The sequence below is a fragment of the Diceros bicornis genome, chromosome 3 (assembly GCF_020826845.1).
Source record: "Diceros bicornis minor isolate mBicDic1 chromosome 3, mDicBic1.mat.cur, whole genome shotgun sequence".
NCBI classification, from domain to species: domain Eukaryota; kingdom Metazoa; phylum Chordata; class Mammalia; order Perissodactyla; family Rhinocerotidae; genus Diceros; species Diceros bicornis.
Genome location: NC_080742.1, coordinates 21,567,073 through 21,586,012, shown reverse-complemented (window position 1 = coordinate 21,586,012; position 18,940 = coordinate 21,567,073). Strand labels below are relative to the sequence as shown.

The window sequence follows — 18,940 nt, the reverse complement described above, 5'->3', positions numbered from 1 at the left end:
ATTCATGGTAGAGGTGACATTTGAGCCATGTCCTAATGGATGAGTAGAAGTTAACTAGCAGAGAGAATGGTAAAAGCATATGTGATGGAGATGGGAAACAATGTGGTATGTGTAGATCTGTGGCTGGAAATGAGGTTGCAAAAATGAATAGACAGATCAAGGAACCATTTCACTTTATCTATAAGCCAATGAAAACACCTTAGAGAAACTGTTTAGACAAATTACTCTAGAAACTTGCATACAGAATTGGAGGATAAGCAAGATGTCAAGAAGACCATTTAAGGCGGTATTTCAATAGTCAATGAAATATTTTTGACCAAAACTAAACAGTGATAGTAGGAAAGAAGAAGACAGATTTTAATTAAAAAAAAATTTTTTTTTTATGTGAGATAGATTGGCCCTGAGCTAACATCTGATGCCAATCCTCCTCTTTTTGCTGAGGAAGACTGGCCCTGAGCTAACATCCGTGCCCGTCTTCCTCTACTTTTTTTTATATGGGATGCCACCACAGCATGGCTCGACAAGCAGTGCGTCGGTGCAGGCCCGGGATCCGAGCTGGTGAACCCCGGGCCGCTGCAGCGGAGCGTGCACTTAACTGCTTGCGCCACTGGGCTGGCCCCCAGATTTTAATTTTTATGAGCTAACACTGAGTGCACTTGATATTTGAAATAAAAGAGAAGAAGTCAAAAATGATTTACATGGTCCTTGTTTGGGTGTCTGTGTGGTTGATGGTGCAGTAACATGAGTTAAGGAATAGAAGGGGGGAAAGCAGACTTGGGAGAAAGACGAGAAGGCAAGAGATGCGTGAGAGACATCAGCAAAGAGGTCATAGTTAAATTCACGGAGATAATAAAAGTAAGAAACTATTGGTACTTGAATATCACTTACAGTGATATTTGCCAGGCACTGTCTAAACACTTTACATATATTAATACTTTTAATCCTTGCAACAGCCCTATAAGTAGAGACTATTATTGTCCCCACTCTATAGATAAAGAAACTGAAGCACAGAGAGATTGAGTTACTTGCGGAATATCACATAGCCTGTGAAATCGGTCTGGATTTAAGCCTAGACAGTCTGGTTTCAATTCTAGGTCCTTAGTCACAGTGCAGTGGTCCTCCAACTCACCTTGGAGAATGAGTAAAGAAGCAACAATATGAACTAAGGCTAGAAGCAGCAGGAAACCCCACATCTAAGGAAAAATTAAGAGAAGACAGTTCTAAGAGATGAAGTGAAAATAGAAAAACAAGAAATAATTATAGTTAGCATTCGTTTAGTGCTTACTAGGTGCCCTGTGCTCTTCTAAGTGCTTTGTGTGCAGAAACTTATTTAAAGCTTACAACATTTCTCTGAGGTAGTTGGTATTATTATGTGCATTGTGGAGATGAGGTTGAGTAACTGATGCAAAGCACGCAATGGTAAGTACCTCTAGAGTTGTATAGCTTAAAGAATTAGAACCAGTGGAGTTGGGAGTGTGAGATAACACAACTCAGGGAAAAGGAACTGCATAAGGATAAAGTAATAAACAGCATCCTTTGAAAAATTCCAAGAATAAGTACCCAGCCTCTAGTGAGAATATGTCCAGTGGAATGGTTAAGCTAAGAGCCGTCTGGTAGTAGGTTAAGTGATGAATGGGGCTATGTTGAATTAGAAACAACTAGAATAGTGTACTACACCTAAAGGTTTGGATGAGAAAGAGAGAGGTGGACAAAGAGAGATAAGAGTAAAGAGAACTTCTGTTTTATTTTTTTCACTTAAGAAAAACCATGACTTGGTCATGTTTATAGGTTGAAGGGAAGTAGGCATAAAGGAGAAAATGTGCCGCTAATTGGTGAAGCAAGATAAAGAGTATGTGGGAGAGAATATAATTACAGGCAAAAGCTAAGGATTCTAAGAATGAAGAGAGAAACCCCTTATTCTCTGAATTAGGAGAAAAGAAATTAAAAAAATTTGTGTGTGTGGATAAGGTAATTTCATCCACAAAATCCAAGTTTAGCTGTTCCAAAGGCGTTTTGTAATTATTTAAATTTGGCAGCCATATATATTTCTACATACCAGCTCAAATCTTCCTTATATGAAGGATGTATAAATTATATTTTTGTGATACAGAAGACAAAACTGTTGTAAACACAATTAAATCACCCTAAAATGATACACCCTAGTTTATGAACTCTCAATTCCTGAAATTCCATATACTTGAATTTATAAGCCTCCAAAATAATTGCCAAAATTTAATCCTGAGTAACATCCCAAAGAAATGGAATTCATACTTGTTAAGGCACTTGGTTGGACAACTGAAGTATGTCTTTTTCTCTAAAATGTACAACCACTATATTTTAAAACTAAGTAAATGAGGGGAAATTTAAATATGCATATATTTACTTAGATTTATTAATATTAATTAGTTTATTAGTTCACTGTGTGTAATTTTTAGTTGTCATAATAAAGAAAACCATAGTTTCTTTAAGCTCCTCAGAAGATTAGTAAATAACTCCTCACTTTAATATGATACTCATTTTGAATGTTTTGAGTTTAGAATATATGGATTCTAACCTGAAAATAGAATATTCCTTTGAACCTGACAATGATTTAAAGCAGAAGTTGGCAAACTACAAACTGGGGGCCAAATATGGCCCTTTGGCTCCTTTGTAAATAAAATTTTATTTGAAAGCTGCCACACCCATTTGTTTACCTAGTGTCTATGGCTGTTTCATGCTATAACCACAAAGGTGAGTAATAACAGAGACCATACGACCTGCAAAGTCCAAAATCTTTACTACATAGCTCTTTACAGGAGGTTTGTTGACCTCTGATTTAAGGGCTCAAAGGAAAACGCATATACAAGTGAAGCCTTATTAAATGAGTATTATTGGGAGAAATATCTCTGTATTTTGGACAAAACAATCTTTTCATGAGTAACTGAGCCCTCACTTGTGCTGAGCACTGTAATTTCATTGGAATGAGTTTTCAATAAAACCAAGCAATAGGAATAGTTTCTTGAAATGCGTTCTTCATTCTTTAGTACTTTGCTGACAAAACCAAAGTGTGTCCCCAAGACATTGTAAACAAGTTCGGGTTCTAGGAAGGAGTTTAATAAACTTACATAAATCCCCAGTAAGGAAATTTGGAGGCATTCCCAAGATACATAAAATATTCTTCATGCCTACAGCAAGGTGGTGTGGCAAGCAAGTAGGCTGCTGGTCCATAAGGCCATCATGATTTATCCTTTGGTAAACATGGAAGATTTATTTTCCCCTTCATCCTTGTTGATCTTTCCATTGTGGATTCTCTATATAAGGGAAAATATTTTTGTGTGTGTTTGTGTGTCTTAAAAATAAAGTATCTCACACTATTTATGTATTTTTTTATCTTAAAAAAACTTAATTTATTGTTTTGTCTCTACACTTCCTGTCTAGATAGATTCTGACATTAAAGAAAAAATACTTATTCTACACAAATTCTTTTTTTTAATTTTTTTTATTGCAGTAACATTGGTTTATAACATTATATAAATTTCAGGTGTACATCATTATATTTAGATTTCTATGTAGATTACCTCATGTTCACCACCCAAAGACTACCTACAATTCATCACCATACACTTGAGCCTAATCACCGTTTTCGCCCTCCACCCTCCACCCTTCCCCTCTGGTAACCACCAATCCAATCTCTGTCTCTGTGTGTTTGTTCGTTGTTGTTTTTACCTTCTATTTATGAGTGAGATCATGTGGTATTTGACTTTCTTCCTCTCATTTATTTTGCTTAGCATAATACCCTCAAGATCCATCCATGTTGTTACAAATGGCCATAATCCATCATTTTTCATGGCTGAGTAGTATTCCATTGTGTATATATACCACATCTTTATCCATTCATCCCTTCATGGGCACCTAGTTGCTACCAAGTCTTGGCTATTATGAATAAAGCTGCAATGAACATAGGGGTCCATGTATTTTTACACACTTGTGTTTTCATGTTTTTTGGATAAATACTTAGCAGTGGAATAGCTGGATCGTATGGTAATTCTATTCTTAATTTTTTGAGGAATCTCCATACTGTTTTCCATAGTGGCTGCACCAGTTTGCTCTCCCACCAGCAGTGTATGAGAATTCCCTTTTCTCTGCAACCTCTCAAGCATTTATTATTTCCTGACTTGTTAATTATGGCCATCCTGACGGGCGTGAGGTGATATCTCATTGTAGTTTTCATTAGCATTTCCCTGATGATTAGTGATGTTGAACATCTTTTCATGTGTCTGTTGGCCATCTGTATATCTTCTTTGGAGAAATGTCTGTTCAGATCTACGGCCATTTTTTAATTGGGTTGTTAGTTTTTTTGTTGTTGAGATGTATGAGTTCTTTATATATTTTGGATATTAACCCCTTATCAGATATATGGTTTGCAAATATCTTCTCCCAATTGTTAGGTTGTCTTTTCATTTTGTTGATGGTTTCCTTTGCTGTGCAGAAGCTTTCTAGTTTGATGTAGTCTGGTTTGTTTATTTTTTCTATTATTTCTCTTGCCCAGTCAGACATGGTACTTGAAAAAATGCTTCTAAGACTGATGTCAAACAGTGTACTGCCTATGTTTTCTTCTAGAAGTTTCACAGTTTCAGGTCTTACATTCAAGTCTTTAATCCATTTTGAGTGAATTTTTGTGTATGGTGTAAGATAATGGTCTACTTTCATTCTTTTGCAGGTGCAGTTTTCCCAGCACCATTTATTGAAGAGACTTTCCTTTCTCCATTGTATGTTCTTGGCTCCGTTGTCGAAAATTAGCTATCCATAGATGTGTGGGTTTATTTCTGGACTCTCGATTCTGTTCCATTGATCTGTGTGTCTTGTTTTTCTGCCAGTACCATGCTGTTTTGATTACTATAGCTTTGTAGTATATTTTGAAATCAGGGAGTGTGCTACCTCCAGCTTTATTCTTTTTTCTCAAGATTCCTTTGGCTATTCAGGGTGTTCTGTTGTTCCATATAAATTTTAGGATTCTTTGTTTACTATTTCTGTGAAAAATGTTGTTGGAACTTTGATAGGGATTGCATTGAATCTATAGATGGCTTTAGGAAGTATGGACATCTTAACTATGTTAATTCTTCCAATCCAAGAGCACAGAATATCTTTCCATTTCTTTGTTTCTTCTTCAATTTCTTTCAGCAATGTTTTATAGTTTTCGGTGTACAGATCTTTCACCTCTTTGGTTAAGTTTATTCCTAGGTATTTTATTCTTTTTGTTGCAATTGTAAATGGGATTCTATTCCTAATTTCTCTTTCTGCTACTTCATTGTTCGTGTATAGAAACACACTGATTTTCATATGTTGATTTTGTATCCTGAAACTTTACCCTATTCATTGATTATTTCTAAAAGTTTTTTGGTGGATTCTTTAGTGTTTTCTATATATAAAATCATGTTATCTGCAAATAGTGACAGTTTCACTTCTTCCTTTCCAATTTGGATCACTTGTATCTCTTTTTCTTGCCTGATTGCTCTGGCTAGGACTTCCAGTACTATGTTAAATATGAGTGGTGAAAGTGAGCATCCTTGTCTGGTTCCTGTTCTTAGAGGGATAGCTTTCAGTTTTTATCCATTGAGAATGATATTAACTGTGGGTTTGTCATATATGGCCTTTATTATGTTGAGGTACTTTGCTTCTATACCCATTTTATTCAGAGTTTTTATCATAAATGGATGCTGTATCTTGTCAAATGCTTTACGGCATCTATTGAGATGATCATGTGATTTTTCATTCTTCATTTTATTAATGTGTTGTATCACATTGATTGATTTGTGGATGTTGAACCATCCCTGCATCCCTGGAATAAATCCCACTTGATCATGGGTATATCTTTTTAATGTATTGTTGTATTCGACTTGCTAGTATTTTGTTGTAGATTTTTGCCTCAGTGTTTGTCAGTGATATTGGCCTATAATTTCTTTTATGTGTTGTCCTTGTCTGGTTTGGTATCAGGGTAATGTTGGCTTCCTAGAATGAGTTAGGAAGCTTCCCCGCCTCTTCAATTTTTGGAGGAGTTTGAGAAGGATAGGTATAAAGTCCTCTTTGAATGTTTGGTAGAATTCACCAGGGAAGCTGTCTGGTCCTGGGCTTTTATTTTTTGGGAGGTTTTTGATTACTGCTTCTATCTCCTTACTGGTGATTCGTCTATTAAAATTCCCTATTTCTTCTTAATTCAGTTTTGGAAGGTTGTATGATTCTAAGAATTTATCCATTTCTTCTAGATCATCCAATTTATTGGCATATAGCTTTTCGTAGTATTCTCTTATAATCTTTCGTATTTCTGACGTGTCCGTTGTAATTTCTCCTCTTTCATTTCTGATTTTATTTATTTGAGCCTTCTGTCTTTTTTTCTTGGTGAGTCTAGCCAAAGGTTTGTCAAAAGATCCTCTGCCCCTTTCTCTCTATCTTCTCCTTCTGGGACACCTATAACATGGATGCTAGTGCACTTGATGTTGTCCCAGAGGTCCCTTAGACTGTCCTCACTCTTTTTAAATTCTTCTTTCTTTTATCAATTCAGCTGGGGTGATTTCCTCTAGTCTTTCCTCCAGCTCACTGATCCATTCTTCCGCATTCTCTACTCTGCTTTTGAGTCCCTCTAGTGAATTTTTCACTTCCAGTATTGTATTCTTCTGTTCTGATTGGTTCTTTTTTATATTTTCCATTTCTTTGTTGACGTTCGCACCGACTTCATCCATTCTTCTCCCAAGATCAGTGAGCAGCCTTATGACTCTTTTGTTTGAACTCTTTGTCAGGTAGATTGCTCATTTCTGTTTCATTTAGATCTTTTTCCGGGGTTTTGTCCTGTTCCCTTACTTGGAATGTATTCCTTTGCCTCCTCATTGGGCCTCTTTCTCTGTGCTTGTGTCTATGTATTAGGTAGGTCAGCTACATCTCTTCATCTTGGAGAGGTGATCTTATGTAAGAGTTGCCTTATGAGGCCCAGTAGTGTGCTTCCCTCTCGTCACCAGTTCCAAATGTTCCAGGCATAACCCTTGTGTGGGCTAGGTATGTCCTTCTGTTGTGGCAGGGTTGCTTTTGCTGTAGATGCCCAGGGAGGCTGAACTGTCCGCCTGGCCAGCTGGATGTAATGCTCAACTGTGTGTGACTATTATGCACTCTTCCTTCTCTTTATCAGGTGTGGGGAGCCCCAGCACAGTTGGCTGCAAGGTCTAATAGCACATTCCTGTTGCAGTATTTCTGTTAAGTGAGTAGGCTCACAGTGTGGCTGGATATTAGGCTCAGGGGCTTACAATTGCCGTAGACCTCTGGCCTGTAAGGCTCTTGTCAGCTCTCTCACCATTGCAGCTGGGTGGGGCTGGTCCCAGGCTTTGGAAGGTGTGGCCAATCCCCTATGTGGCTTTTTGAGAAGCACAAGTCTTCTGCAGCTGACAAGCCCCACAGCCCACAGAGCCACATACACTGTCGACATAGTCCTGTCCCATGCACACGCCCCGACCCCCTGAAGCAGACCCAGTCGCCCCATGGCAGAGGCCCCACACACTCCCCCAATGCCCAGCATGCTCTACCCACTCCTCGTGCACTCCCTGCCCCATAGAGGTGGACCCAGTTCCCTGGCTGCAGAGAATCCAGGCACTCTGCCTCTGCAGGCCCACAAGTTTCCCGAGGGCTTGTTGTTGGGTGGGGCGGTCTCTGGGCTCTCTCCAGGGGGAGAGCTCCAATGGCGTCTGCCAGCGTCTGTGTCAGCAAGCCTGCGCCAGGTCACAACAATGGCTGCCGCCAGTGTCTCAGTCCCTGGAAAGATCTCACCTCTCACTAAGATGCACCCAGGGCCTGTCAGGTGATCATCTTTTCACCAAAGTACTGTGCACTTTTCCTTCTGGTGATTTTAAGTTGCCTTCTGAAATGGGTGAATTTGTGCGTGGGCCATTTAAGAGCCAGCTTTAATTTCCTTATGTCCCAGCTTTTCTGGGGGTGTTCCCTGTTGCTGTTGTTAGCCAGCAAAACCAGATATTATGACGCTTGTCTCGGTTGTGCTGGGTCCAAAAAATGCTTTTAGCGGCAACAGTCCCTGCTCAGGTCCCCCTGTCCTCCAGGGAAGGCTGTGCCCGTTTGGATTGCTCCCGGGCGCTGTGAGATGCTGCGGCTTGGGAAGGTGCCGTTTTTTCTCTCCAGGAGGAAATTTCTGTCTCTTCCGTCACAGTCAGGGCTGTCACGTGTTGCAGGGGTTCCTCTTATCCAGTTTTCAGTTCTCTTTCAGGGGTAATTATTCCAAGATTAGTTGTATGTCTGTGGTGTCCACGGGAGGAGGTGAGATCAGAGCTTGCCTATGCTGCCATCTTGACACTAGATCCCTCGTTGTTGTTAATAGCCCACAAGGCCAGATATAGTGACACTTGTCTTGGTTGTGCTGAGTCCAAAAGCTGCTTACTGTGGTCAAGTTCCCCTGCTGAGATCCGCCACTACTCTGGGGAAGGCTTCGTCCCTTGAGATTGCTCCCAGCCGGCTGTGAAGTGCCACAGCTGGAAGGTGGCATTTTCTCTCCAGGAAGGAATTTCTGCCTCTTCCACCTCAGTCAGCACTGTCTCTTTTTGTGCGGATTCTTTTATCCAGTTTTCAGTTCTTTCTCAGGGGTAATTGTTCCAAGAGTAGTTGTAAATTTGCTGTGTCCGTGGGAGGAGGTGAGTTCATAGTCCGCCTATGCCGTCATCTTGACACCTTCGCTCAGTATCTCACTTTAAAATAGCTAATTGCATGCATTGTATAGACTGCTTAAATGATGCACAAATGTGCATGTTTATTATAGAAAATCCAAGAGAGATGGTAAGTTGACACCAAAACTCCAAAACTTTAATTTCACTTGACTCTCTCAAATATTTTTTTTTACTCTATGCCAAAGGTTGTCACTTCTCAACTTTGCCTTTAGACCACCTACTGAGTAGGATAAATTCATCAAAGTCTCTTATATACTGTTGAGAACTATAGGAAGCATGGTTATCTTATCAATTAGCATTTCCTTCTAGATAACTTAGAGTTCATTGCATCCATGCTAAATTTGTGCAGTTTCCATTAAAACATAATTTTATTGATGATTCAGTGCATTGTGGAGAGAGCTTGGAGTACACACATTACGTCTTTTAATGTTGTAGCTGTATTATGTCATCAAAACTAGGAGAACTATGAAGTAAAATCTCATCCTTAATCTACCATCTTGTTTGCTAAATAACATATTTTCTTGACCTTCACAAATACAAACCCATGACAGTAAGTCTAAGAGATCAATGACAGCCATAAGTTTACATTTTTGTCTTTATACACATGTAGTGAAAGCATCAGGTTTGTTCCACGTGAATATTATTTCTTTGTTTTTCTTGTTGTTATAACATCAAGAGCATGAACTCTGCCTCATTTGAAATATCTGTTTAGTAGTTTTGATGTTTCTACTTCAGGCTATTAAAAAAAATATGCTCATCTTTTCTAAACTAACAACTCTTTACAGGTAAATATTCAGAATTTACATTTTTCAGCCTTGACAAGCACATATATATTTTTTGTGTGTGTGAGGAAGATCAGCCCTGAGCTAACATCTGATGCCAATCCTCCTCTTTTTTTGCTGAGGAAGATTGGCCCTGGGCTAACATCCATGCCCATCTTCCTCTACTTTATATGGGATGCTGCCACAGCATGGCTTGACAAGCGGTGTGTTGGTACGCGCCCAGGATCCGAACCTGCAAACCTTCAGGTTGCCGAAGCAGAGCGCATGCACTTAACCATTGTGCCACTGGGCTGGCCCCGACAAGCATATTTTTATAGTGTCATATGCTCCTTATTTTATTTCTGGAGTAATTAACAGTATAGCCCATTAATTTCATTTTTTCCTTTGCAATAGCAAAGACACAGTTCCTATTGTATAAATGGAAAATATAAAGCAACTTTGTGGTAATAAGAGTAGAAATGGATCTGGAGTTTTAGATAGAAGTCTCTTCTGTTAATTTTCCGAGAGAATACTGAACATCTTTGAAAATTAAGCATGTCTTCCTAGATCTGTGGAATCAGATACAGATCTGTTTTATCCCACTGAGACGACTCTTGACTCTGGGCATCAGATTAAACAAAGTAACATGGTAATCCAGCAAGCCCTGTTTCAGGCACACAGTAGATGCTCAAAAATACTAATTCCTTTCACTTTCCAATTTCTCTTGTTCTAATGTACATTATAGTTCATATGGTCTTCTAGGGAATAAAAAATGTACCTCTGCATGAAGATATACTAACTTAGAACTGCATATCTGTACTACATTGTTCTAGCCCCATAGAATAGCTTATATCAAACTGTACTTGGGCATCTTATCCTCACCCAACACTGAGATGTTTCCTTAAGGAAATGTATTTATTGTAGTGCTGTTGTTTGGACACCTGCCTCTCATTTTATGAAAACACAGACGAGATTTTTCTCAGGCCTCAGTGCCAGGAAAAGATGTACTTGTCATAAGAAGTAATTTTAAAAATATATTTTAGAGACGTTTGGATCTTAGAATTTATCACACTTTCCTCTTTCCTTTGGTCACTAGGAAGTTGTGTTGAATTTGTACTTCAATTATAGTAGTTGTTCACTGCCTTGTGGTGTGCATTTTTGTGTTCAAACATTATCTTTACTTTCATCCTTTGTCCTCTTACTTTCTCTTCATCCTGATCATCCTGATATTCTTATCTATTGAAGTTTTCAATAAAACATTATCCTTAAACTGCTGTTTATTTTTGAGCAGTATTTCTAAAATCATATGATTGTAGTATACTAGAGTGTGAACAGATCTTACAAACGAACTTAGTTTATTGGTTGCCAAACCAGGATAATGATTACAAACAACTGGAGATTTTTTTTCTTTTTGGTTCTTGTTTTTAACTTCAGATGCTTAATTTAGTTAATCATACTGCTTAGTTTATGGCACATTGGCATGATCGGTCCACACAAATTCCTCTCGTTTGACTTTATTTTTCCTGGACCACTTTTCTTCACTTTCATCCTTGCTTCCCCATATGCACCCGTAGTAATGATTGGAATAAGTCCAATACTACACCTGTACGTTGAACAGGTATATAATATTCTGAGTATGCGTGAGTTGTACAAGTAACTGTATTGTGTTATAGATCTTATTCTGCTTCTTACTTTTTAAAACTCAACACTATGTTTTTATGGTTCGTCACTGTTGCCATGTGTCTCTATTTCATTGTTTCTGACTGCAGCTTAACATCCCATAGCATGCATTCATTGCTTTTAGCTGATTCATTCTCCTAAGATTGGACCGAGAGTGTCATTAATTCTCACTATCACATCTTTACTGTTCAACCCTGCAAAATAACCCCTTACAGATCTGAGTGCAAATTCCTGCCTTATTATCTATCAACATCCTTCATTTCTGTAATTATTGTTAGCTTGCTTTCCAAAATTTCTGCACCCTCTGCACTCTCAAAGAAGTTCATGTGGGTTCCCATTTCTCCACATTCTCACCAATATTTGGTATTTTATAATTTTTGCCTTTCTTCTGGATATAGGTGGCATCTTGTTTAAATTTGCATTTCTAAAATTACTGGTAAGGTTGAAAATTAACTTGCATACCTATTAAACATTTGGTTTTCTCCTTCTCTGAATTGCCTACTTATTTACTTTTTCCATTTTTCTCTTTTATTTCTCTTTTTGTTGACTTTCAATAGTTCTTTGCATCTTCTCTGTATTAATTCATTGTTGAATAGAAATGTTGCAAATTTCTTCTCTGTTATAGTTGATTATCTTGAATATAATGTTTTTTCGCAGTTTGGTTTTGAATTCTTATTTATGATAACTTTCTTCTCAATATCTTCTCGTATTAGAAATGTTTTCCACATTTGGATCTTTAATTAATCTGAGGTATAAATACAACTTTTTTTGTTCTCTATCTAATGTGATAGGTTTCCTCAAATAAGCTATTAAGTAATTCACCTTTTTTCTGTTGAATAATCATCTCTATCATATAGGAGATTCACATTGGAAAGTGTTTTTAATAAAAGAATATTTTTATGCTGTCATATATGATATATTTTCTGTAAGTCAATTGAATTTTCTTGGTAGTGAAGGCAGGCCAGATAAACAAACAAACAAATATATAAATTGTTCGTCTTTACTTCTTGACTAAAACTGATTTCATTGTTAAATATATTCTGAACTAAACCAATTCAAGGCCTATATCTGTCCTTCTCCTATGAAAAGTGCAGAACCATCTGGTTGATACACATGGAAATCACTGCTTCTTCCTAACCAGCTACCAGATGTGCAGGGTTCTTTGTTCAATTACTTTTTTTATTTGACATTATGAAACGTATTGAATCAGTCTTTACAGCTAAGAATATTAAAACCATTTTCAGTAAGAAATTCTAGATTTTTGTAGATTGCCTATAAGAATATTGGATAAAATGATGTATTGTGTACCGTCTTCTTGACCAAGGAAATCTGGTCTGCAGACATAGAAAAAACACAGCCGGCTGAAAACAATTCTGTAATCAAGATTTGATGTTGAAGGTACCCATGTTAACGAAAGTGGAAAGATGAAATCGTGGAAGGACTTCAAATACAAATTTCTAAGTCATTTTTTATTTTTAGGTATTCATAGGCCGTGGAAGATACATTCAACTTTCAACGTGATTTAACTTACATAGTGTCTGGCTGTCCAACTTGCCAGTTAAAACATCTTTTATTCCTGAATTTATGATTCACTGTGACCAGGAGGAGAGACCAAAATTCTGAGACAGGCACTATCTCTAACATGCAAGTAAACAATGTGGGACAATTCTCATTGTACTGTCATGTGCTTCTACGTCTTTGAACCAGTCTGGGTTATAGATACACAAGCAGCGTTTCTCAAACTTGAATTTGTGATTATGAAAGAAATACCTGCTTTTCATACCAGACTTGGGGAAAAAGAAAAAAAACACTCCTAATTCGGTGGTCAAGGATTTGTATTTATTTCTTTTTTGCTTTATTTTAAAACACTTCCATAACTTCTTGCTGTATGCCAGAAATTAGGCTAGATGACTTGCCTATTTTCTCGTATATTATTCACTCTCACAGGAGATATAGTAGAGAGAGAAAAAAGGATCATGTTCAATGAGGATGTTTGTATGCTGATTCTTTTTAGGTGAAGGAAATGTCCTAGAACTGCTTTTCCTATGTATCTGTGAAGCATAGCCCTCTTTCATTAGTTACTAGATGCTCCTGCAATCATGCTTGCTTCCTCCCTGCCCAAACCATTACTGGAAGAAGTGGATCACTTTGGACTATATCCTTATTGGTATCCACCATTGCCTTGCATGCTTGTACACTCTGAGCAAAGTGATATGTTCTCATTTTTCACTGTATTCTGAGCTCTGTACTCATTATGGAATATTCAGAATAACGAGGAGATGGACCTTTGCCCTTAGGAAACTTATAATATGGTTAAAGAGACCTGCATGGAAAATTGTTTGAAGAGGAATATAAATATCCAGCTTATGTGCTACAAATGTGGATGCTATTGAGTTACAACAAGAAACAAAAGATCTTTATGGGCTGTAAAGAAAGTATTCATTTAAGAAATGAAAGTTTAAGCCTGGAAGGAAATTTTAAAAAAATGAATTGGCGGAGAGTAGAAAAAGAAAGAAAGAATAAGACCAGATAAGACATGGAAGTGGGAGATATGGCGGCACTACAGGGAACCGAGAGCACGAGGAGTTGTAAACAGGAAAATTTGACTCTAGTGTTGCATAGGTTGCTCCCACCACCTGACCTGAAAAGTAAAACATTGTCTTGGGCTGCTAGCGTGACTTTCATTAAAATATTGATTAAATATTCACAAGATTGAAACAAGAAATGCATTCTTTATGCTTGCAACTTTTATTCAAATATAGAACCAAAATAAATTTAAAAATAAAATATAAACATCTATGCATCATTTAAATGTTTATTTAATGCAATGATTTGTTTTTTCACTGAAATAAGATATCTCCAGGAATGTAATATGGGACACAGACTACTGCATATGTGTGTATGTGTGTGTGTATAACACATCTGCCTATAGCACTGTGCCATGTGATGATTTAGTCCCCCCAACACTTTATACAAGTAACTTCAAAACTTACATTACTGCATGGATGTTGTTTGGTTTTCATTTGACTGGATCGTATCATTAACATATTAAATCCATCTTTGTTCTTCGCAGCAGCTGGAAACTATTAAAGCTTTGAAAATGGTTCGGAGTCTGTGATAAACACAAATATTGACAATGAGGCTGATCTTCCACATGATCCCAAATATAGTTTATTAATTTATATTGATTATCATGAAAATAAACACAATAATCTAAGAAATCTTTATAGAACACTCATTGATTTCCAGAAATGCCCCTATTCCACCAACTCGTAAGAAGCACTGTGTTAAGCTGTTTTGGGATATAGATTTAGAAAGGCAGGATCTGGTTAATGGAGCAATTCTCACCTGCTCCAGCAAGCAGTAGAGTCTGAATAAATTCTCAGTCAGTAGCATGACAAAAGGAAGTGAACTTTGAAGAAGAGTGAAATAGTACCCATTTGTTGAGATAAAGGGGAATGATATCAGTCAAAAGAAAATTAACTGAAGGACTATTGTTCTATATTTGCAGGTAATGTTGCATGCTCAGGTGTATAAAGGTTAACAGGTGAAATGATGGTAATAAGGGAAGGAGGACCCTTTTCCAGGGGTGCGAGGGAGGCCTGTTTGAAGAGATGACATTTAGTTCAACCTTTCCAGATGAGAAGGCAACAGCCGTAGGGAAGTCCAGCTAGGCGGAGACAAGTCCTGAAACAGAGTCAAGCGGGCGTGAAAGCAGGAAGAGGAGAGTGAAGATGGGGAGTCTGCCATGAGATAAGGTTGAAGAATCAGTCACGAAGTACGCGAGTCTAACATTGTGCCAGAAGTAATGAAATGAAAGGATGTTTCTGATGGTCACCACTGAAGAAATGTTGATGGGAATTTGTGATGTATTGGAGATGAGGACATAATAATGAGAGGGAAGTAAAAATGATCAACAGTTGAGGCTAGGGCTACTAGAAGAATTTCATGTAAAATGTACAAGTATGTACATAAAATGGGGTGTAAAATATGATGTAATTGCCAGAAATAGGGAAGTTAGCAAATTGGGGAAGTACGGTTTGAGTGGAAACACACTGAATTGTGGATAATGAAGGATCATATAAGTCTCAGTGTTTTGTAATTAATAGGAAACACAAAACAATGGATTATTTATATGTAAGATGTACTATCATAGGGAAGCTGGTCGAAATGAGAAAACAGAAGAGTTATCAAATGGATGCCAATAAAACATGAGATTGGGAAGGATGGAAGATTTTGCCTCAGAGAGAAAAAGAAATCTACAGAAGAGACCAAGAAGGAACCAACAAGAGAGCTAGGACGGCATGTTCTACACAGAAAAAAAAAAGGTGTTTAAAGAGGAAGATCCATCTATGCCGAATGCAGTTGCAGGTTTGAAAACAATGGAGGCTGTGCTTCAGAGTCAGAATCATCCACGGCGTGGTGTGGTCACAGCTGGGTTGCCATAGATAGTAAATTTATGGAGAAAGCCAGTGGTAGAAGAGAAGACTTGCCAGAAGCCTGGTGAAAAGGAGCAGAGTGAGCCAAGTCCTTTAAGACTTGGTTGGCTGTGGCAGGTGCTAAAGAAATGTTCCCAGCAAAACCATAGACAACAGATTGTTTCTGTGCAGTGAAGATGGTTTTGGTTCGAGAGCTCTTCCTGGTTCCTCACTGGAGAACTTCTTGAGTGACTGGCTGTAGGCGTGGTCCTGCCAAGTCCAGGGAAGCCCTTATGAAAGCCACATGGAGCTCCTTTTCTTGCCCAGCTATGGCACTCTGAAGCTGCTGAGTAACTAACTTACCTTACGTGACTCAATGAAAAAATGCCTCTGGGAGCCTCGAAATTTAACATTAACATTCCTGTTTGGGTAGTATTTCTTACTACACCACCAACGCCATTGTGCCACATTATCCACAAGTTATATAAATGACCACACATGAGTAATCACACATGCATAATCACATTGCAACTTCAGACATGCCTGAATTGATCAAGGCTCAGAAGAGCTGAGCCCAGCAGGCCTTGCCAGGACCTACCACTGGGACAAAAATGTGCTTGTTGTGATGGCCTCTACTGCCAAAGTGGTTGTGGTTGTTGCCTCTACACCCCTTTTATATCAGCAAAGGTGAATATTGCTTTTGTTTTGTTTTCTCAAAGGATGTCAGCCAGTATAGTGTGAATCACCTTTATATCAGTATCATATGATCCTAGGCCATATGAAAACCTATCAGTTTGCTTTTAGCCAGAGGAATGTATGTAGGAAAGGTAGAGGTAAGTATTGATAGCACTGTACAAAGTATTCTCACCTGTGTCATTTAAACTTCACAGCAGTCCTTCAAGTTACATTAGGATTATTATCTCCATTTTTAAGAAGAAAACTAAGGCAGAAAATATACATGAATGCCCTAGAGCACACAATTAGTAGATCGTAGTGCCAATGTTTGAATCTAGCTTCATCTAATGTCAAATCCTATACTCACTAGTACAACTATTGACGATAAAACATGAGATATTTATTGAAAGCTTTATTGTACTCTTCTTACCTTGAATTGTAATTATTTATAGAAGTAATGTGCATAATTTATTATGTCACAAACATAAAAAAGGAGATATTTGAGCACTGAAGGTATATGCAAATCTAATATTTACCAGACTGTGAGGTCCTTCAGAGCAAAATCTGAATTTTACTTGTTTATTTTTTAATCTCTGTTAAATGGACAGCCTTGTAGAAATGTAAGGAATGCTCACTGAATTAATGAATGGATGGATTTTCTCATAAGAAGAGGGAGTGAAAGTGGGCCAGCTCTCTAAACAGAGATCCTTGTAGAAACATTGTCACTATGATCTGGAAGGCGTCAGAACCCCTGAACTAATGTGAGAAATGGCATTTATTCTTTCCATTAAAAAAGAAGTTAAAAACTAAATTTGATAAATCTTCCTTTCACTCTAACTTTGAGTGCTATACTTTCTTCCTAATGATTAATTGAAATCATTAGGGAGAAAGCTCTCTCACTTTGCTCTTAACAATATTAGTGTGAAATAACCTCAAAGTCATTGATATGAAGTGATGTCAAATATAAATAAGTTCAAGACACACACACACACACACACACACACACACCCCTGATTTAATTACTTAGCATCTCTCTCTCTCTCTCTCTGTGTATATATATATATATATATATATATATGTATATAATCTCACAGGATTTCATCATGTGATAACAAAAATGAAAAACCTCATGATAGATAGTGTAAACGATTATAACCTGGTGTTCTTTTCTCCTGGATAATACTCCAGTGCCATTAATTTTCTTGTTCTTGCAGGTGAAGACAGATGACAGAGTGGTTAAGATGGACCTTGGTTTACTCTTCCTAAGGGTACGCAAAATGGATGCTGGGACCTATTTTTGCCAGACAGTGGAGCATAGTTTTGTCCACACTGTCCGTAAAATCACCCTGGAGGTAGTGGAAGAAGAGAGAGTGGAGGAAATGTTTCACAAAGACTATGAAGAGGACGGGCCTCACAAGATGCCTTGTCCTGTCCAGAGCAGCATCCCACAGGGAGTAAAACCATGGTACAAGGAATTCTTGCAGTTGATTGGTTATAGCAACTTCCAGAGAGTGGAAGAATACTGTGAAAAAGTATGGTGCACAGATAAGAAGAGGAAAAAGCTTAAAATGTCACCTTCCAAGTGGAAATATGCCAACCCACAGGAAAAGAAGCTCCGTCCCAAAGCCGAGCACTATCGCCTGCCCAGGCACACGCTGGACTCCTGATGGGGTGAAACCATCTACCGGCTTCTGAAGAATTTATATTTAGAACCTAAAAAAAAAGAATGAGAAACCAACTTCTTCGCATTACTTAAAAGAGATTTCTGTAATACAGAAATTACTATAAAAGTGTTATGATAAATTATTCTGCATACTCATTTGACAGGTTAAATATCACATAAAATTAATTTTTTTAAATAAATATATTGCTCAATGGTTTCACATTATATTTATCAAAAAGTGACCATAGCTGTAGTTTTGAGTACTTGGCTGCTTTTCCGTGGCAATTATTATTTTACCCTTGGAAGACTTAAGATTATTATAATATTGATGAAAAATTAGAGATTTTAATAATCACAAAAAAATAAAAATAAATGTTTTAGTCCTTCTGAATTTTGCCTTTCCACCACTATGTGAAATATACAGAATGTCAGATACTTTAACATTCTCATGTGAACTGTCTGTACTTTTTAAGAATTATTGTATTAGTGTTGTCTAAGCCATGAGTTTTATGAAGCAGGTGTATTGTAATTATTGTAAACCATGAAAGAAAAATTGTGGTCACCTTGAGGCTTATGACCTTCATAAAACATTTATTAAACCATATGTACAATAGTTACGTTTCACGACAAGAAAACATCCTTTCAATTTTTTCACTCCAGTGCAGAAAGAATGAAATTAAGGTAACTTCTTAGAAAGTTATCAAAGAATGTCAAGACATGGGGTTACAGTTAGAACTCTAACTGAAAAAAATTTTGCTGCCCTCTTGTGGTAGAAAAAGTATATTCATATATTTTTTTTTACTCTACAGATTGTCTAGTAGATTTGAAAGCAGTTTCTCAGTAAGTACATCTAGTCCATTTTCAGAAAAAACTAACTGAAATAAAAATGTGTTAAAGCTTATGTCATGCTTTAAGATGGAAATAATATGTTTATGAATAATTTATTACCTCACAAGCCAAAAACGAAGACATTACAACACTGAAGCTCTATTAAAACTTAAATTTTATGCCTTCTAAATAATCATCCCTGAAATTTAAAAGATATTACAG

The 18,940-nt window shown here is 37.4% G+C and overlaps 1 protein-coding gene across 1 annotated transcript in view; it reads left to right on the top strand.

Moving 5' to 3' along the window:
• SEMA3E (semaphorin 3E) overlaps positions 1-18,340 on the top strand; it is a 250,643-nt gene extending 232,303 nt beyond the window's left edge. The window contains exon 17 of the mRNA XM_058524644.1: positions 17,442-18,340. Within this exon, the coding sequence (XP_058380627.1) occupies positions 17,442-17,894 (453 nt within the window). The 3' untranslated portion in view covers positions 17,895-18,340. The remainder of the gene's footprint in view (positions 1-17,441) is intronic.
• Positions 18,341-18,940: the final 600 nt, after the last annotated feature.